Source organism: Battus philenor, unplaced genomic scaffold (genome assembly GCF_028537555.1).
Source record: "Battus philenor isolate CCGP_79_NKW_IND1 unplaced genomic scaffold, ilBatPhil1.0.hap1 SCAF_14, whole genome shotgun sequence".
NCBI lineage: Eukaryota > Metazoa > Arthropoda > Insecta > Lepidoptera > Papilionidae > Battus > Battus philenor.
In genome coordinates, this window is record NW_027181676.1 from 1,775,847 (window position 1) to 1,798,479 (window position 22,633).

The following is a 22,633-nucleotide window of genomic DNA, read 5'->3' on the forward strand; positions in this document are numbered from 1 at the left end:
ATATCTTAATTTTATTATACAGTAGGCATTTAAACTATAGGGCTGCCTGTGTTTATCTATCGTATAATTTAATTAATAATATTAATAATATTGTAATTAAAAATTTATACAGGGTGTAACAATGAGTGATCATGAGTGTTTTTAAGATGTGGGACCTCAATACCTTGTTAATTGAAATAAATAATTTCAATCTCATATATGTTCAGCAATTATTAATGGTTCGATGAATATTTTTAAAATATCTATGTCCTCAGAGAACATAATTATAAAACGGTTGGGTTTGTGATTTTTCATCTCAAACCAGATAAATATTACCTTCTGTATAAAATTTGAAAAAACCTCGTTAAAAATATTTTGTAGGAATATTCGGAAGGCTTCTTGTTGTGTATTTTTAATAAGTCTCCTATGTCATAGAATTGCCGGTTGAACTTGAACAGTTCTGATCTTTCAAGACATTGTTACGCTGTTAGTTGAACATGAGATAATTGTCCGAAATTAAAGTTCCAAGTGTATTGTGGCCAAGAAAATGACTTTAGCAATGTTTATAAAACAAATGTACGTACAAAAAATATTGATGTGTTTTCGTAGACATATATACATATATGTATATATAAAAGAGGACCTTTATAATATATACTCGATACAGTAATTTCTTACATATGCTATATAGTACCTTTTTTATTTATTCATATCACCTTCCCTTATGGATCACATAACAAGGTGCAGAGAGGTATAAGACAGGGAGACGTTTTTTTGTTGATCGTCGAAGATGTTTTTAATATCATGGACTGGAGCGAGCTTTTTGAGAAGAGAGCAATGGAGAGGGCTATGATAAGAGTTTCATTACGAGATCGAATCAGCAATGAGGAGATCCGTAAAAGAACCAAGATGACAGACGTAGCTCGAAGAATTGGAGGAGCAGATCGCTCTTGCAACCGATGGCCGTTTGGGCCGAAAGGTTCTCGAGTGGCGACCACCAGAGACGCGGCGTGGGTAAACCCCTCACTGGGTGAATCGTCAACATATTTAATGTTATAGTAAGTCGTTGAATATTGGCAGTGCAGGACTGGTAATCGTGGCGTCCTTTGGGGGAGATCTATGTCTTATCTATGCTTTTCAGTGAGCGTCCATCGCCTGAAAATATATTTAATGGAATCAGGCGTTACCTTGCGGAAGTCCTTCCTAAGTAAGAAAAGGGCTAATGTTTGGCCACTTCCGCACATGCAGTGGCAATGCGAATCACACAACCGCCACCGCCAAATTACTCAACACATGTTTCACTCCTCCATGGGGCATCTTCAGGAGTTATGTTACACCGATTAGTGCCAAACACAGAGAGGTTGTGTGATCATTGTTTGCCGCATACGCATTTATCAGCGGGCTGGCGGGCGGTGCACTTTGTTGCACGACTACCACTGCATGTGCGGAAGTGGCTAAATATTGGCCCTTTTCTTGCCTGAAAATATGTCTATGTTTAAAATGACTTATAAACTTCAGTCCCATCCCTAGTTAGGTTTCAAAAAAAACTATTCCATATATAACGATCATGCGTCTGTTTATAGTTTCTACTCCGTTGCTCTATCGAGTACGTATTTTTTCTCGATCGTATGTAGATGGTTCACGGATCATTCGACACATGGAATTCGATTAAATGTCGAACGTCAGTTAGTACTATAGCAGAGTGCGAGGCCGCGCGCTTTGCCATGCACTGGCCACCTTTGAGAACTTACTACGGACTATAGATGGCATGGAGACGATATACAATTATTTATTTTTTATATATATATTTATCTACATATAATTAATTAGGCTACCGAAATATATTATAGAAGTCACAGTCATACAAACTACAAATTTTGTAAGTCTTTTTTACCTCTATTGCTCCTCTGCTATGTTTGGGAAATTATGTACAATAAACTATTCACAATTTTTGTTATTTCTACACTTCTTTTGTCTTTATTAAGATCTTTAATTCATTCCTCTGTTGTCCTCATTCTCTTCAATATGATTGGTAAGTTGAAGTCAGTAGGTCCTTTAGATTGTACGCTACGCACCTAGCCCTATTGGAAATCTATGTAGGATGCTTATACCCAGCAGTGGGCAGTACTGACTATACTCACTCCTTCTCTTTAACACAAGCTATTCTTCTCTGGAACGCGTTCTCCCGCGACATTAGGATGATCAGGAATCTTCAGAGCTGTTACTTGACGCTATTTTTATGTGATTATTTTCTCTCTCAATTTTTTTTAGTGTTTTATTATGTCAACTAGTTTCACTTTCCTTTATTGATTTATCTCTGCACCACCTAACTGTTAATTGGTAGAGAATGCCTTCGGCATTACGTTCGCCGTAAGAAATGTATGAAAAGTTTTTTTATAAATAAATAAAGTAAATGCGCTTTATTCTTTTTTTTTCGTTCTCTTTATATACCGTAAAGCAAAACTGGAAATATTAAAATCATACAAAGCTATTCTTTGTGGCTTTATTATTTCTCCTTCCTTGTGGCGATCTTTAGCGGAGGCCTATGTCTTGCAGAGCCTTCATCAGCTGAAAAAAAGAAGGTTAATGAAATGAAGAGGCTATGTAAGGCTCATAATTTTTATTGTAGCTTTGATAACGTAGATAAATTTTATAGACGTTTTTAAAATTAGATTCTATTCAAAAGAAAATAAACATAAGTAACTTTAAATTTATAAATTAATTACGTAGATGTCTTCTCCAAAGATTTCTTGTTATCATTGCGTACCATTATTAATCAACACAGCGTATTGGTCGAAAGGTAGCCAATGGCGGGCACTAAAGCATTAAATATCAGGAATATCGATGGTACGATATGCCAAATGACGTTCATGGCGTGCCTTCAACTCCAATACTGCCTACTTGATAGTTTTTACATACAACGCGAGGAGACAGGGGATAGTTGGCTGTTTGATCAAATTATATTATGCGTTAATTTTAATTAAGAATGTATGTAATTAAGGAATATTTTGCGGTTTTGAAATAATTATATCTTTTCAAAATTTAAAAATGTCTCGTGTCTATAAATAAGACTATCTGTGTGTATATTGATAGTATATATACAGGATGTATGCTTTAAAAGGAAAGTTTTGACATCTATGAAATCAGTCTTTTTTTATTTTGTGGGAAAAGACGGGGGAAATCTTTCAATTGTTCAAGATAATCTGTCTATGGGAGAGAACAGGTTTTTTCAACGAGACTTATATTAAGCGTTTTCTTCTTTTTCTTTTCACTCGATGGACGCCCACTGCAAGATAGGCCTCCCTCAAAGATCGTCATGAAGGCTATGCCCACGCTGCTCGCATTTAACGACTTCCTGCTACCTTAATTATGTCGTGGGCCCAGACAGTGGGAGGCCTACCCATGCCGCAAGTGTGCACTCTACATAATTTTACACTTATTTATTTTTCTATCACAATGCGACTGTTTAATAATTTCAAGCATTAGAAAATCGTTTTGTTTAATATAAAGCCTTAATAATCCAACAATAAAATCTTGTTTATCTTCTTTCACTGACGTACAGTGTAAAAACACGACGATATCACAGCTAGCAGAACAATAGAAACTAAATTTTCTGATGGTATAACTATATGAGGTTTAACTGTTAAATTGGCACAGTTAAGCCATTTAATACCATAGTATTATTTGAGAGAGTTCAAAATATAGTACATTAAGGTATAATCGATTGCAGCCTTAAAATTATTTTTAAAGCTACAGTCAAAGTTAAAATAAATTAATATGTAAGATCATTAGAATTATCTATAATCGTCTGTTTAAAATTATATTTACGTGTGCCCGCAACGCGCCATCTATTGATAAAAGAAACAAACTCAGTGGTGTTTGCAATTTTTTTTTAATTGTATTAACTAAAACTTCATTCGGTTTTTCTTCTTTTTGTATATACATCAGTACGTTTTCATTTAAAGCTGCCAAATATTGGAACTAAGTTAAAAATTAAGTTAGAACCATGTTAAGCTATGTTCAGGATTTCTTTACGTGGTCGTTTCAGGAATAAGGAAATCAATAGACGAACAAAAGTAGCGATGTAAGCCTAGAGGATTTACAAATTGAAGTGGCAATGGAACCTCCAACTACTATTGTTTCAGTTGAAGTTAGTCCTTTGGGCTTTTACAGCTTTTTCAGAACAAGGTTCACGGAACCGAAGGCTCTGTAATTTATTCAACAATACGGATCAGCTAATCGCAGAGATAGACGACCATCCAAAAGTTGGACACAAGCCCTTGTTAAAGTGTGAAAAACTTTATTTCATTTTAAATCTTTAGGAGACAAAAGATTATGTGAATTATATTAGAAGAATGAACGTATGATCATAAGAAGAGTAAAAAAGAGAAAAGGGTTAAAAGAGTAACTTGAAAAATTCATTAAAATCGTCTTTTCTTAAACAAGATAGGAGAGTACGAGAGACATTCATCCACAATAACGAGCGATATTTAAAATTATATGGAAAAAAATCTATAGGAGAAGCTTATGTCTATGACTCAAAAGATTGAAAACAAAGTCGTTGTTTAAATGTTACAACTTTAGAAATATGATATTAAAAATCTATCGTATACAAATCATTCTAGAAATTATAGCATGAATATTCGAATCTATGACTCGTATATAAGCTAACCAAAGCTATGACTTTACTAACAGTTTTAATTATATAGCATATTTGTGGTGACATTGTTGTTTTAATTCTGTATGCTTTATGAGCATTGATGAAGTCATGCGTAGAGAGTTCAAAAGCAAACATATTTTTTATCACATCTCTCTAACGGTAGGGTGAGCAGAGGGGAATTTATTCCGAGATAAACCAATTATTATTTTCATTATGCTTTACTCAGAATTAGTTGATTGTGGAATAGTTTTTTTCCGTTAGATAATTATAAATTTAAAAAGTCAACAAGTTAATTGTTACTACATTTCTACGATGTTATCTTTTGCAGTTTGAAATGTTAACGTATTAATGTCGGTATATTCAGAATAACAGTCACAGCAAAGAGAATATATGAGGAGAACATCGTCTCACTGGCGAGTGAAGAGATGTGTCGCCAGACCGATTTGGGGTACAAAAAGATAATAGAAAAAAATCAATTAATAAATAAAAAGTATAAGAAACACGACTGATAATATAGCTGTGATATAAGAAATCTAAATTAAGTGTGATATAGTAGAAAAATGAACATAAATTAAAAATAGATAAATTGTTAAGAACTTGTTTAAAATGATTAACGTTATTTGTAGAAGTTTAGAAGGAAAAGAACTTATTTATTGTCTGTTGAAGTTGTTCTTGTTAGCCCGAGGGCTTTTATAGCTTCATATGAACTGAGTTCATATGAAACTTTAAAACTTAAAAACAAAAAAGCTGGTAGGGCGTGTACCAGTCGCATAAAGACGTTCGCACGTATCAAAGCTCTCTACCTGTGTAGAGCTGTGTTGTGTATTTGCGGCTTGGCACGGCAGCGTGGATGACAGGTGAGCCAAGGAGAGACCTGGATCCAACTTCGGTTCGCCCTCGCTGTTCGAGGTTAGAGAGCGGGCGGCCGGTCTCTAAACACGGGTGTTGTAGTGTAGTCATTAGCGTTTGGTTCTGTTGTATATAACACAGTGACCTGTGCAGAGTGTCGCAGATGCAGTGGTAGGTGCAAATGCAGTGGTGGAAAGTATGGAAAGGAATGATAAATATTTTGAAGGAAATTAGAGGAAAGAATTAAAGACATTGAGAAGGACGAAAGACGAATATGGAAAATAATTAAAATTACTTGAAAAATTATAATGTAAATAAATACCATGTCTTCCCATGATAGAAGTTGAACAAAAGGTTCCTAATAACAAAATGTGCGTAAAAGAAAAATTGTTAAAAGAAAATGATAATATATATTCGTATTTTTTGCTCATGTTCCTGTATGTCGCAGAGTTTACTAAGTTACTCTATTCTCTTCATAAAGTATTTCCTAAGTTAAACAAATCTATTTTTTAAATTTAGTTTAATTTTTTTTAATTATATAGTTGTGTCTGTTCTTCGTTTGTGTGTTCACAACGCCCGAACAATGTCTTGTTTTTAACATTCTAGTTCGTGCGACCACTTTCTCATCTTATATTGCGATCCATAAGTTGTACGCCAGTATCTGTGTGGTCGTTGCTACTAGAATGACTGTCAACCATGCCTATTTTCAATCAGTCATACAAAGTTAGTCGAAATGAAATACCATATTTATTTATTTATTTATTTATTACAAAAGACAAAAAAAGGAACATTAATAGTTACATTAAGAAAAACAAATCAATACACCAATAGAACAGAGTACAGTCAGCAATAAAACGGCTTAACGACTCCTATGTTATTTGTAAATATTAAACAAGGAACGAAAACAGTCAGCGTTTATGTAGACGATTGTACTGACGAAATGAAAACCTAAAATAAATGCGTAAATCGTAGTTTATTAAAAAAAGGGATTTTCAATACGTTTGTTACGATGTCTATAAATATAAGCAAATAAATTTGAAAAAATATTATTCGTACTTCATATATGATTGTAGTACGAATATGTAATAAATATCAATTTTAATTAAGTTTAGGATAGAGTTTACAAAAGGATTAGATCATTTCGGAAAGAATTTTTTTTTTTATAAATTTCACAAGGCATTTAAGATTTTTAATCATACCTCTGTATAATTATCTAATCCTAAATCAACAATTCTCTGTTAAACACCTATGAATGAAGTGAGTAAGATAGAGCATCACTTATTATCAAGTGAAACTTTTTGTTCATTCATACGTAAAGTCATCCCTTTTTAGATATATTAAGGTATACATAATGATAACCATAATTATATTTTACATAACTCATTAATTTATTTCTCTTGTCATATTTCCCCTTTAAATATAATTTTGAATAATCATTAATTTATCTGACATTGGCAAATAAACAAAAAATACAGTGATTGTGAAAATACAAAACAAACATTACATTTTGTAACAAACACAGAGGATTGTAACAATTCGCTTATGTTACAATTTACTTAGAAATTTTTCGAACTATTAAACACACGATGCGTAATCAATAGTTACAGAATGTAATTTAGACATTATTAACAAATGTTTATATGTTTTATTTAATAATCATTTGTCATTTAAACAACGAAATGTAGCTGAATAGTAGCAGAGGTTTAATCTTTACCTTTATTATTATATTTAACGCTTTCTACACAAAGTTTAATAAAGAAAGCGAAATAATTCGGAATATTATTGCTTTTAAAAGGAGTAACTATATTAATATAAATCAGTTGTATATTATATTTTATAAGTGCAGTGTAACAAAATAATAGAGTGTAATGTAACGTTTTGTTACAATGCATTCTGCTATGTCACACTGAATTGAAAACATGATACACTTATATATAAATAATGTAGAAATGGTAGACAAAGTATTAAAGGTTGTTTTGGTACAAAAATACTTTATGTTATTTTTTCAAACACACGTACATGTACAATTATTTACTTAAATACAATAAATAGGGATCTTGTGACAATCGAAAATCGATTCGACTAGAATCGACTTAAATCGACTCTTATAATTTAAAAAATTGGCAAGCCTTTTTGGAATACGTGAATTAATAATACGAAACCTGCGTAACATTAAGTTATAAAAAGAATCTAGAATCGTCCTTCAAGTGTTTTCCATACTTTGGTAGATAAATAGTTGAAAAAAAAAATTAAACTTCTCAAAGATTAAATAATACTTTCTGCGACTTCTGATTTGCATCTGTAACAAAAAAAGAAAGCATATTTTAAAATTATTTAAATTGTGAAAGCAATACATTAATATTAATATTTAAAGTATTTTTATTTAATTAGTCTAACTGGCACTTTTAAATCCTTAATTCTTTTAAAATTAAAAGGCTGTTGTGGTCAATATGTAAGCTAGCAACAGCGTGGAACGCCAATTTCAACAGTTACTGTTTTAAAAATAAAATTAGCAATATTCGGTGTATGTGCATTATAATATCAACTCTACTAATGACTCAATAAATCAGGTTCCACACATTTCGATCAACTAAAAACTCTTGAATGCTATAATAAGATCTATTTAATAATATACTTTTAATTTAAGATTTAAAACTTCGAAAATATTATATGATATCTTGTGGAACTTTTATATATATACGTACATACAGAGCAGTGAAGGCTTTGTTATGTTTCGAAGATGAAATTGGGACGTTACGAGTTTATTTTTATTTCTTGTATTCATGTGCCTGTTATTATTTTTAAATAGGAAATTAAATTTTAGCGCATAAATATTACATTATTAAAAATAGATTAGATAGAAACTCCAAATACCAATATCTTTAAAAACATGTGCAGTACCCGGCGATAAATATTGAACATCGACCTTTGGAAAGAGACAATCGGCTAATTTCGGCTTCGTAGAGCGGTATCTCTGTCGCACGAAATTCAACAACTGACAAAACGTCACATAGGTAGTGTGGGACAGAGATAGTCCCGAGAGATATATCAAGTCTTCCGCGAATACCTTCTTTTTGAACATGTTCCGGTTTGCTGAGTCTAATTCTGAAGGGAAATTTATTCCAACGCAGAAAAGACAAACGAACAAATTCAGATTTGTGAAAATAAATCGTAAATTTCTCTATATTATGAATTACGTAGTAATCAAGATTTGTCACCTAAAGTATCCAGCGCGGTCACTTCCGGTCCCCGGTGCTGAGGTCTTGGAGCTCGCTGCTGTCGTCGCTGGAGGCGGAGACGGGTCCACCGTTGGTGGCGGGACTACCGGCTGCAGCCATTGCCATCGATAGCGGGATTGTGATGAATTGGGGCTGGCCTGATGATGAAGCTGCGAGAATTTGTGAACTTTAATATCTAATAGATTCAGGCGTTACCTTGCGGAAGTCCATCCTAACTAAGAAACGGACTAATATATAGCTACTTCGGCGGTGCACTTTATTGCACGACTACTGCTGCACAGCGGAAGTAGCTATATATTAATCCCTTTCTTAGTTTGTGAACTTTATTACATTTGATTTGACGTTAAAATATTGCATGTCTTGTTTTTTACAAGAATCAAATCTGAATCTCACTGATAGTAAATATATATATCGTTATAAAAAATTTGCTTATTTATTTTACTGCAATTATCAAAATAAATTTACAACTTATTTTTAACAACGATAAATCGCAACCTCTGGGCTCACAAACTGGATATATATGATATATATGTGAAAAGAAAACACGAAAGCTTACCACCATCTTGTCCTTGATTTGCAAGACCTAATATGAAACTATGCGGATAGCCCATAGCCAGGTTGCCTAGGCCGAGGTTAGAGCTAAGACCATCTAATCCGACGCCGGCTAGAACTCCGGAGTGATACAGCATGGCGCCGCCCGGCAGGTTGATATTAGACAACACCTTGGGCAGCAACGGTTGGCTCGGCTTACTGCTTTCTGGTTCTTGAATCGACGTTGACGTTGACGGTAACTGGTCCTTTGGATTGTCCCTGTGGAAACATTTACACCTTCAATCATTGTCTTTTGATTGCAAGTCCTACTAAGACTTTAAAGTTCTGAGACCACGAGCAGGCAAGCGCAGAACATAAGACGTCGGAGTAGACATCCTCGTTAAAGGCCGTTCTTCTATCGGCCATATTTGAAGTCAATAGTGAAGGTAATTGTTCAATAGTGGATGTTTTACAACTGAAATAATAATAATAGTGATGATTATTTGAGAAATTGCATGTCTCAATTTTCGTGTACCTAAAAAAAAATATTCCAAGAGAAGTAACGACTCAATTGTTCATTTTGAGCAATAAAGCTTCTTCAACCATATATCAAAGTCACCTACTTTACTTCGACCAGATATCTTAATAAAATTCCGAGTTTAACTTTATCAATATAGTCCAGAGATCTAGACTAGATCAGAGTTCCCCAAACTTTTTTATGTCGTAGACCCCTTGCCATGTTTTTCCGTGTTGGGTAGACCCCCTACTTACCTGATATTGATTTCCTGTAAATTTATTTGTTTGTCCCACATTCGTATTTATAGAGTGACGAATTGAACAAGTCAGTGCAAGGTAGCGAAGTTCTGAGACTGCGACTCTCAGGTTTATACAAGTTCAAAATGTATTGCGACCACAAAGCGAATACCAACATCCTTCAACTTACACAATTTTATAAACATATATAATATTTTTTTTACTTCATAGGTACTTTTATAAATAATGTAAATGTTTTGATATTATAAGATAGTATGATGTAAGTAAATAGGTACTATCAGTGTATGTGTTGAGATTCACTATCGTGGACCCCCATTTTCATTTCATGGATCCCCAAATTTTTTTTCGCTGACGTAGACCCCTTGCAGGTTGTCATAGACCTTTGGGGGTCGATATAGACCACTTTGGGAATCACTGAGCTAGATTATTTTCTCAAGCAATATAAAAGTAGCTCGAAGAATTGCTCGTTGGAAGTGAGTGGATGGGGAACATCACTCGTGCAACTATTGGCCGTTGGGGTCGATAGGTTCTCGAGTGGCCATTAGGATCCGGTAGACGCGGCGCGGCTAAGTGCCTCACCAGGTCGACCAACGGCATATTTAATGTCGCGGAAACTCACTAGATGCGAGTATCATAAAGATCTTTAGAGGGAGGCGTATGTCCTGTATTGGGCGACCATTGGATGAAAAAAGAGAAGAAGTCGAGCATATAGCGTACAGAACAGACAGTCTTAAGGTTTCGGAGTGGACTTTTAAGGTATGCAGGATATAGCCTGAGTAAGAAAGGGACTAATATATAGCTACTTCCGCTATGCAGCAGTAGTCGTGCAATGAAGTGCATCGCCCGCCAATCCGCTGATAAATGCGCATGCGGCAAACAATGCACCATTAATTCACTCAAAATGTCTTTCACCCCTCCACGGGGTAACTTCAAGAGTAATGTTACACCGACCAGTGCCAAACACCGAGTCTAGGTAAGTAGGATATTGCCTGCTTTAAATCGGCCCTGTAGGAAATCTATGGAGAAGCCTTATGTTCAGCAGTGAAATTCAGTTTCAGACTGAAAAGAAAATGATGAGCGTAATTTAATCTTAAAAAAATTCGGCTAACCTGTTGTTACTGCGGTCCACATTGTCGCCACAGGTCCAGTCCTGTTGGTGGGCTTTCTTCTCACAAGGGGACTCGGGTTCGCTGCCGCTCTCGTCGCCACTATCACCAGAAGATGCAGGCTCGTCCTATCCAGAAAAAAACACATAATTTTTCATAATATTTCTATGTCCACGAATAGGAAATAAATTCAGGTAGAAGAACAGATTTGGTTGACACGTATTCAGGTTTTTGATGGTAATATAAATCGGTTTCTTTACAATTTTAAGAAAGAGTGAAGCTGCAAAATGCATTCAAAATGTAACCAATTCAAAACAATTGTATATATTCGTTATCAATGAGCTTGAGTAGTGAATATAGCACATTTTTAACAAAAACCTTTAAAGATTTTTCACCTATTTTAAATCGGCCTATATAAAGTGATCACTCTGTTTCATTAATTTATTTTTTCTATTGGAATGCGACTGGCCAGTAAGTTCTGGCAGCAGAAAGTCACCAGAGACAGATAGTAAACATTAATTAATTATAATATTTAGTAATGCGAGTTTTTAAAACCTTTTTTCCTATTTTATATAACATAGTGATACCTTATTTGTATGTTTATATTTATTGACATCTAATGAGCTAAACATTCACCCCTTAAAAACTTCTACACCTATAACCAATCATCCTGTATATAACCATAAACAAAATCTAATTTAATTTAAGCTTTTAGTAAAAGCATATTTTACACAGTATAAAAAAGAGACATTTCCGAAACAATAATGTTTAAATATTTATATACAAATATTAAGAATGCAACTGAATCTGTTTATTGTAGTTTTGAAAACGAGAGATAAATGTATTCGTAAATAATAAAATATTATCAGCAATAACGGTTTCCTATATAGATTTTGATAAATAAATAAAAGGCGAAATAGGGTCAACATTAAAAAAATAAACTTTGTGGTATAATTTAATGTAATAAAAATAACAAATAAAGGCAGTAATTGTACAATAACAGCTAATAGGACATGATTAAGACAGCAGTCGCTGGATGCAGGCAGCGCAGGATCAGGATGCGTCCTGGAAGATATAAGCCTTGGAGTGGACGTCCATCGGCTGAAAATAAAAAGAAGAAGCTAATAGAACTGATGACATAGTCAACGCCCCGGGAAGTAGCTGAACGTGGTCATCGAGCTCTATCTATCAGTAAGCATCTAAAAGCTGACAGTATAGTACCACCGAAACAGCGTTTTCTTAAAGCGTGTACCATGCTGTGGTTAAAAGATCATAAGCGCCGCCGTGGCTGCAGACGGACAGAACGGAATAGACGATATTCTTGTCAGTTTCGCCTCGGGTGTACCGGGAAGCGGGAGCCAAGGAAAGAACAGCATGAGCGCCAGTATCACGTACGTTAACAGGCAGAAACGTTGTCAATGACCTCACAAGCTCAAAACAAACGCATTAAAACAAATTAATATATGTTTATTGATCGCCTGAAATGGCAGTAAGCGAGCCACATCGCTAGTGGAACTGATGAAGGTTTTCGAGTGGCGACCACGAGACGTGACATTGTTAAGGGTGCGAGACATATTTGAACAACAAATAATGTTGCAAAATAAAATAGTAAGGAAACCTAGAATGTAGTGGTTGAGGATGAATGTATGGCTAATGGAATGGAATAGAAAGACTGGGAAAATTGTAGAATGAAAGAAACAGTATGACAGATAAGATGATAGAGAATGAAGATATGAAAGAGAATGAAAAAAAATGAATAAATTACTAGAATTAAAAAGTCCCTGTCCCACACGAGATAGGGGAACGAGAGGTCCCCAACAGCGGGGACCATTAAAAAAAAAAAAAGGGTGCGAGAAGTCGCTGGATCCGGGTAGTGCAGGACAGATCATCACTGCGATCTTTGGGGGAATCCCATGAAATGCAATAGGCGTCAACTGTCTAAAAAGAAATAAGAAAGATATGTTTATATTGTCCAATGATATATTTTTTTCCGAGGTTACGTTATCTTTCATGTACGGTTAGTAGAATATATTATTTGTTTTCAATATTTTAATTTACTTGCCAAAGGCTTCGCAAAGGTAAGCCAATCGCGATTATTGCCTGTGCAATCTTGCCTTCTTTGTAAAAGCCGCCTGTTACGGGCAAACAAAGATGCATTATCTGTGAAATTAATTTGGCGTGTTGGCATTCGCTAAATAAACTATCTAATATTTAAGGGCCATCGCAATATTGACGTCTCAGCTTTTACGGTTGTATCTACTAAGAATCATATCCGGAATTGCATTTATTTATTAATATCAACTGCCATGCTATTGTGTATCGAAAAACGCGACGCAGCGCTTTTGCGCTGGTAGTTTCAGCATGTTTTTGTCGTTTCATGAGAGTGAACCTAGTCTGATCTCACGGGTACGTTGTAATGTATTTTTATAGCACTAAAAGAATTATTGAAATTGATTTATATTTGTCTTAATGAGAGTGTTTATTGACAACATCAAGTTAAAATATGTCCAACAGTATTCGTGTGTTGCAACACTTGCTTAGCAGAAATATACTTATAGTAACTACAATACAAGGTTCTATAGACCATGGAATATCAAACATAACGTGGGATATGCTTCCGTCACATCGCGCGTCGGACGAGGTTGGATACAGGCCGCTTTCAACTGGTACTAATATATACTAATATATGGGGTTGATCTATGTTCAGCAGTTGGTGTTTTACCACAGAGATGATGGAAGGCTCTAGTACTTCGTAACAAGAATACCAGAAAAGGACAAAGTCAACCAGCAACTAAAATTATTTAGAACGTGGCTATATATATTAAAAACGTTACCTGAGAGGAACAGACAAACAACTCTGACGTGTTGTTTTATATGGTCACTTTATGAATATAGCGAAGCAATTCATATCAAAGTTTTTCCCTTTTTTTTCAGTTTTTTTTTAATTGAAAAAACATTTAAATGCATAACATGACAATTCAAGGACATTACAAAGGAGTTTTTATAATTCCGTCCATCGTTGTTCACTAAAGATTAACTAATTTGGTGAATCCCAATGAAAGGTATAACAAGATAATCTATATTATATATTTAGCAGGGGTAGCCAAACTGCGGCTCGCAAGCCAATTGCAGCTTTTGGACGATTATTTTTAGCTCAGATTAATTTCTGAATTATTTCAATATTTAAATTTATATTACCTATGTCAGTTTTAGGGAAATCGAAACAAATGACAGAATAATAACTATTATTATATCACCATAAAATTAGTGAAATCAAAACACCGATCATAATTAATTAACCGGCATCTTAAGTATTATTAGGAGTGCTGCCATATATGTGTGCTGTTATATCTAACTTCAATACACATATTTTGTATTTTTGTCATATACATAAATATGATTTTTGTAAAAAAAATATTCTTTGCGAGTTTTAAATGCGTATTAAATTGTGGCTTGCGAAAAATTTCAAATGTTGAACATCGGTGCAAACTTTCAAGAAGCTTGGCCACCTCTGGTATAAAGAGATAGATATATGGATATATAAGTATACAGCGACATATCAATGCAGTATAACATCGACCAATCGAGACTTGTCGCGTTTGAGACCTAAAACAGCCTTATATATATATATATATATACACACATACATATACATAGTTTATATTTTATTATATCAGGGCCAATGAATATGTAAACAGTAAAATAGTGTACAATATTTAATTTTTACATATAGCGATCCAAATTTTGAAAACAATTTTTTTCTATATTATCATTACCTAATTTATTGCTACCCTATATAATGTCCCGTTTAACAGATAGTACGCGATAAGGTACATTAATATAAACACGGTGTTATTATTTCCCTTAAGATAAATGTACAAATTGCAATGCATGAAGAGAAGCAATGTAATAAATACTAGATGTGACAGTTGATAAAATCACAATGCTTTATCACAGCGAGCACAGATGCGCAAAGAGACAGTAGGAACCACTTCCAGTGATTCCGAGATCTTGTTATAAATAAAAAGGCAATTTTCTTTTTACGCCTGACTATTTTATGCAAAGTAGTGATTTTTTACGTTTGGTTACTTTCATGGTTTGATATTGTTTATGTATAGTAGGATACACGCAGATCTTTATAAAAATGACTAGTTTGAGTGGTAAATCATTTGAAATGAAGATTAAACTTTAGTTAAATGTTCGAATATAATAACCATAGTCATCAAAAATGACGTGAATTTGTTTATAAAATGTAAATTCTTTGTTTTTTATTTGCATTTTTGCTAACTCTTTTTCCAATTCTCGAAGCAGTCGGAATATATACATATCTTTATTAAATATAGCTTTCAAACCTTTGGATACGATGTTTGCGTCCCTGCAATGGACTTTTGAGTTTGCTGAACAGCTAGAAGTGGCACGGAGCCAAATCAGGCGCAGACGATGGTCGCGGAACGATATCATCGAGTTTTGTGGTTAAAAAAGTCGCGAAGAACCAATGCAGTATGACACGCGTTTGACTAAACATCCTTGAAAATAGTTTGGACTGAGCTAAATTATATTCCAACACTATTAGCGAGGTCTTTACTTGTCAAGGAATTTCAAGAATCATCTTTGATTTTAGGAACATGGCTCTCGTCGGTTTTAAATGACAATTTCACCTTAATTTTTAATTTTGATGATGTAAGTATTTTTATAAATGCGTAATATAACGAAGTCTGATATCACAAACATGATTTCGGTTAATATAACAAACTTATGATTAAAACAATTACAGAAAATTTTTTAGAGATTCGTCAGAGATTTATTTATTTATTTACTCTTTTTACTTATTGTATAATGGCGGCTTAATTTCACCTAAGATTCATAATGATCTTCGTTTCACGGTAAATAAGAGATGGTAGACGTAACTTAGTCTCTCACTAAGTTAACCGACGATATAGTTAAGGCTGCAGAAGTCGCTGAAGGCGGGCGGCACACGACCAGTCAACGATGCGATCTTTAAACATCCCCTTATTCTCTGCAATTGGCATCTATCAGTTGAAAAGAAAAAGTGAACCTATCTTGAAAGCCAAAAAGTTTTTATATATAATTTTTTTATTAAAACCTCAAAACAGAGGTGAGCAGATATAAAAATTTACATAGTTTAAAAGTTACAAAACATCGATATATCTAAATATCAAAGTAGTCACATCACTAAAATTTCAATTTAGCCAAAAAAAAAAATACATTGGACGTTCCATAAATCGACTTCGGCATGGAAAACTTTCAATCGCGAACACGAATCAATATACGTTCACTTGGAAGCCGCTATCGTTTCCGACCGAACGAACCCATTCTGACTGATACCCCTACGTACAGTCGATATCGATAGCTCAGGCAGAACTCTATTCGACTGTGGTGATAGGGGGGAGGTATTTCACAACTCCACGAAATAAAAGGACAAACTGTTTAAACATACTCCAAATGCGTTGCTACGCAAGACTACCAATTTGGCTATATTTCAATAAATCTATTATTTTCATACATACACACACTAGTGTAATCTTTCGTTTATGACTTTGTAGGAGTGGTCGTAGTTCTGTAGCTTCTTGATCTTCAGTTGCTTCTTGATGTGTTAACCGCACCTCCGCTAGCCCTTATAATGAGCGCGGAGACTCTCAACAGCGCGATGCAGATTTTTGTTGCGTCGACTGTGGCGCCATCTGTCATTTATCTGTTTCACTGCCGCCGCCGCCGCGATGCGATTGACGGTCACGTGAGTAAGAGCTTGGTGCTTGAGTGGCGCGCGATATGCATGCCACAACTTCATTGATATGGTCACAATTGTTCAACGAACCATGGACGCCTATACTCGCGATTTATTTACGAGATCGATTCAGCGGTTTAGCGAGTTGAAATGGCAATAGGCAAGCTTCAATTAGCTGTCATTTGGGCCTATTCGTGAGTAGAAACCATGGTCCTAAGGATGTACGCCCACAGACATGTCTGGATTAAGTTCATCGGAAGATGTTGCAAGGAGACTGGATCCTTGTTAGGAAAGGACTGTTTTCCGAATGGAAATCTATGGGAGATAAGATGTATGTAGCAGTAGACATCTTACAGTTGCAATGACGGTGATATCTCCACCGCTGACTAAATTAAAAGACAAATCAAACATTTGACGTAAATCAAAACAAAGAAAAGTAATTACAATGTAATCAAAAAATATATCATTTATTTAGTTACAGTGATATAATTCCTTTATTAACTTTGAGCAGTAGTAAAACAACGGTAGAGAACTTGCGATCGTAGTTCACGGGTGCAATTGCTGGGATATGATCTTGTATAATACATACTTTATCTAATCTAATATATAATATTCTCGTGTCACGGTGTTCGAACTTGAACTCCTCCGAAACGGCTTGACTGATTTTTACCAAATTTAATATGCGTATTCAGTAGGTCTGAGAATCGGCTACTATCTATTTTCTATACCCCTAAGTGATAAAGGTTGTTCACACTTAATTTTTTTTTTTTTTTAACGAAATTTTTTGTTTTTATTTTTTTATGATACAGCATACAAGAATACATACAACCATAAATTTTCACCCCTCTACGATCAATCCTTATTTTTTATTTGTAAATTAAAATATCATTTTTTTTTGCAAAACAACGTTTGCGGGATCAGCTAGTAATTATATAGGATAGCCACTGCTTACAAACAATCGCCACGCGCTCTTCCAAAAGTGGCGATTATAGTATATATCACCCGTAGATATTTGGGAGAGGCCTGTGACTTGCACGTAGCTAAGTATACTATAGTAGTACGTACATATATTAGGGGAACTGAAAAGTAATGTCGCTTTTTTAAGTTAAATTTACATGACTACATTTTTAACAAATTTTTATTTCTAATCAACAATATATTTACCTTCGTTATAAACAACCTCTTGCCATCTAGTATACAAATTTTCAATGCCGGAGTGGTTATAATCAATCCGTTTTTCTGTAAAATATGTCGACAGAAACGACATTACTTTTCGGTTTCCTAAATATATTGTATAAAAAAACATTTATTAATCAGAAAAGTTTGATCAGTTCAATAAGCTATTAAGACTCTGTGTCCTAATAAAACTTGGGTATATTCAATACAATAATCGTATTCTGAATACAGAATTGATTCCGACAGAATTTCAGTGTTATCTACAAGCAAGAAAGTTGAAATAAGCTTTTCCTTTCGATGAATTTTAATTTATATGTATTTGTAATGAGGAAAACTTATATTTTAATGGAAGATTTTTGAAATAACAATGTTTCTATATTGACAATATTAAGTTTTTCCTGTTAAATATAATTTTAAGATAAGTTTTCTAAATTATTTTTTTTTAAATTTAAAATTTAAGATGGACGCCGTTCCAATATGGCGGACTAGGTACATATTTTTCCACAACCACCACAATATGGATATCAAAAGGCCGTTTAACTTAAAAAATTTTTAATGTATTTATTTACATTCAAAACAACCAATGTAACATTCTTATCAAGGCATAGTGATACCAAGGAAATTTTCAATTCCGTTAGCAAATTGGGTGGAGTGGTGCGAGGTGGTTGTGTACGGCACGTCGCCGGGATAATTAGCTGGTATCGGCAGATCGGCGCAATTGTTAATAAATGCCCACAAAGGATGATTCTCCGCGTCTCGTCGTCCTCCGATACCATCGCTGCTTTATCACGTTGGCTTAGTATTGATACGTGTCTCTAAAGTGAACCACGGAACACAAACTTTCATGAACAGTGACGTGATGAAGTCTTATACAGAGGCAAGGTTATTGTAGTATATATATATATAGCATGTATGTTATATATATATATATATAGCATGTCTGTATCATCCTATATAGAATCGTAAACTATTCATTTGATCATGTGACAATCTTTCCCAAAGTTGTGGTACACAAGCCTACAAAGGTTTCTAAGTAGGTGTCGATAATTTTTGATAGATTGCGCGAATATCTTTCATTTTAATTGGTGGTACAGCTAGCTACGCACGCAATATTAACTAGGAATAATGTGTTTATTTCACACTAAGATATAACAAAAACAACGTGTTACATGTACTTACTTTTTTTATAAGATTTATATCTCTTGCGTTCATCAAATAAATATTTATTATTATTATTGAAATTACCATCATTATTATTATTATTAAACAGAAGCAGTAACCAGTCCAAACCACTAACGATAACTAGGGGGAAACGAACTTTTAGTGAGAAGAATCGATAATAACTCTAACTCCCCCCAGAGGAAATGGTATCTGTGGTTATCACATATATTAAAGGTACTTAAAAAGCCTACGATTGTCATAAAATTATTACATACATAGATAGAGTCCCTTATTATCTCATGACGTAAGAGATAGAGTTTTGGAAGGAGCATGATATTATCCACCCTCACCATTAGCATAAATTAGAAAATATAATATATAATTATAACTAAAGTTTTGTAGTTTATAAAACAGAATTAGTGTGGTCATGGCTGTAAGATCAAATCAGAAATGAAGAGATCCGCGGAAGAACCAGGATCACCGACGTTGGTCGAAGGATTATCCTGGCTACGTGCCGTTTACAAGCACTTCGCGCCACTTCACCCAATTTGCTGACGAAATTGAAAATTTCCTTGAAATACTTCCTTTAAATATTGTATGCCTTGATAAGGATGTTACATTGGTTGTTTTCAATGTAAAAATACTAGAATGCTTTATTATTTTAATATAGGAAACGGATAATTATAAACAATGGGAAAATATTAATAAATATTATAATTTAGGTAACTCGACTTTAGAATTGCTCGTCAGAAATGGCAGCGGGAGAGGTACATCGTGCAACCGATGGACGCTGTGATCGAAAAATTCTTAATTGGCGACCACGTGTCAGTAGACGCGGTATAGGCAGGCCGTTCACTAAGTGGACAGACATGGTGAAGGTCGCAGGAAGTTCTGGAAGCTGGCAGCACAGGACCGGGAAACGTGGAGATCTTTGGGGGAGGTCAATGTTTTGAAGTAGGTGTTCATCAGCTGATATAAAAAAGAAATTGGTCATTCTGAAAAACCTTTTATTTTTGTATTTCATTGCAACAGTCGAATTACTTTTTTTTTTAACGGCTCCCGTTATTGGGTGCCTCTCGTACCCCCCATCTGGTGTGGGACAGGGACTTTTGTTTACATTTATTTTATTTTTTTCACACACATTTTTTTATTTTCTTTCTATTCTTTCACACTTCATATTATCTGTCGTTCATTTCTCTCTTTCCACAATAGTCCAATAAGTTTAGACATTATCTGTCGCGGCACACAATTAAATCACAGTAATGTCCATACTAAACCAACGGTGGGCAGTCAACACAGCGTGGGCGTTGCCTTTAAATGCCGCCGTACTAAATAATAATAAACGCGGCTAACCAACTACCGTAAAACGCATTCGGCGCTCCCCGATGTATCTGATAAAAGTGTAATTGTACCCCGCGAGTCCCAGGCAATCGTAATGAAGCACCCTATCGGTATATCACCATTCATTAACCACGCAATATTGGTTACTTAGTAGATGCTCATTGTTCTGAACAATTTTATCTGCACCTCATTGTATTCGATAAGATTTTTTTTCTCATGTACCTTTATATGTTAGAGCAGTAATAGCACAATGGTATACGACTGAAACATCCAATCATAGACCACGGGTTAAAATATTATTGTGCATTAATTATAAGCAAAGCAAAGGGAAGCAAAAACCACACTGCCAAGCGTAGCGATTATGGTATTATTTTCAGCTAAGGAGTGCATGCCATAGACCTCCTGATTCCTCGGCCATTATGATATATCCTCCATAGATATCTTTGGTAGAAGCCTTTGCATTTGGCATATATCGGTTGAAAAGAGAGTAAGAGAACACTTCTTGCGAAAGATTTGTTAGCCTTCAAACTATTTCATTGTAATTATGTAAATTATTTAAAATAAATATACAGTCTCGCCGAGATTCTTCCGTTCTTCTCAGGTCTAAGGCATTATGTAGGTAGTACACGCACTTAATACCGGATGAGTGTTGAAAAAAAATTACAAATTTTAAATTTGAATTTGTTCATGTTAAAAAAATAAAGCCAGCATTATGTTTTCAAGCTACCATGAAAATTGCCAAAGTTATGTTTAGAGTAAGGAAGTGAAAAACATAACGTAAGTGACTTTAAAAGCAGTATAAATAGGTTAAATAAATATAGAAATATTAAGTAATTTAAGTTAGGTTTAAGTCAGAATTTTCACCGATATAAAATGAATCACAACATAACGTTATTAACAACAAAACCGGTATTAATTTAGCTTAATGAACCACATTAAATATCAAACGGTACCGCCAAACGGTAAGTTAACCGGTAATTTAACTTATTGAAACAGATTTCATAATCATTAGACGCTAAACAAAGACAGTATCTGACTCATTATATTTCTATTAACGAATGTAACTATGGCTTTCGTAATCGCAAGAAAGTGGACAATAATGCCAGTGCATCCCAAAAAGGAATGCATTAACAGTACAACGTTTTAGTCTACAATGCGTATTTACTTGATACAACTCTCAATCACTTTGTGTAAATTTTGTTATGCTTCCTTGAATTACCAGTCGCACGTGGCGAAAATTCCTTTACAGTCTACACTATATAGTAAAACTATAAATTATAATGTCTATTTAATATTGTACAATTAAATCAACATGGTTCTTTACTTATGTTTCTTTATATATTGATTCTTCGAGCCAGATTTGTATTAATTTTCACATAGATAGGAAACTTGCAATCGACTCTGTGTTTGGCACTAATCGGTGTAACACAACTCCTGAAGATGCCCCGTGGAGGGGTGAAACACGTGTTGAGTAATTTGGCGGAGGCGGTTGTGTGATTCGCATTGTTTGCCGCATACGCATTTATCAGCGGGCCGGCGGGCGGTGCATTTCATTGCACGACTACCACTGCATGTGCGGAAGTGGCTAAATATTGGTCCTTTTCTTACCTGCAATCGTTGGTCACAAATACAATCTTATGTTATTTATACTTTTTTATTATTATTAAGATCTATATTTCACAGCATTATAATCCGTTTTTTTGTTTAATATTTCGAATTTTAAGTAAAAAAAGTACATATTTTAATCTATTTTAACGACGCCGTAACAATATTCAGTTTTTAAAATTACGTTTAATGCGACCACTTCCTCATTCCTACTCCACATTGGTATCCTCAGATTATGCGCCAGTTTCCGTGTGGTTGCCGTACTCACCACATTGATGAATCTTGCGATCGCATCTTGAGTCTCGTCCGTGTAATACATGCACGGATGCTTGTGACGTGATATTGCTACCACCGTATGTTACACAGCCTGAACGTGTCTGTTGTACGACGAACAACGATGACCGCCTCGCTCTCTAGCTTTCGCTGAGCCTCGTAGGTAATGACCTTTCTTTATACCGTAGAAGGT

At 34.6% G+C, this 22,633-nt stretch overlaps 1 protein-coding gene across 1 annotated transcript in view; it reads right to left on the minus strand.

Moving 5' to 3' along the window:
- Positions 1-7,400: 7,400 nt before the first annotated feature.
- bs (blistered) overlaps positions 7,401-22,633 on the minus strand; it is a 335,491-nt gene continuing 320,258 nt past the window's right edge. Inside the window, exons 3-6 of the mRNA XM_068777733.1 lie at positions 11,142-11,266; positions 9,284-9,537; positions 8,707-8,876; positions 7,401-7,787 (exon numbers count right to left, since the gene is read on the minus strand). Coding sequence (XP_068633834.1) covers positions 8,725-8,876; positions 9,284-9,537; positions 11,142-11,266 — 531 coding nt within the window. The 3' untranslated portion in view covers positions 7,401-7,787; positions 8,707-8,724. The remainder of the gene's footprint in view (positions 7,788-8,706; positions 8,877-9,283; positions 9,538-11,141; positions 11,267-22,633) is intronic.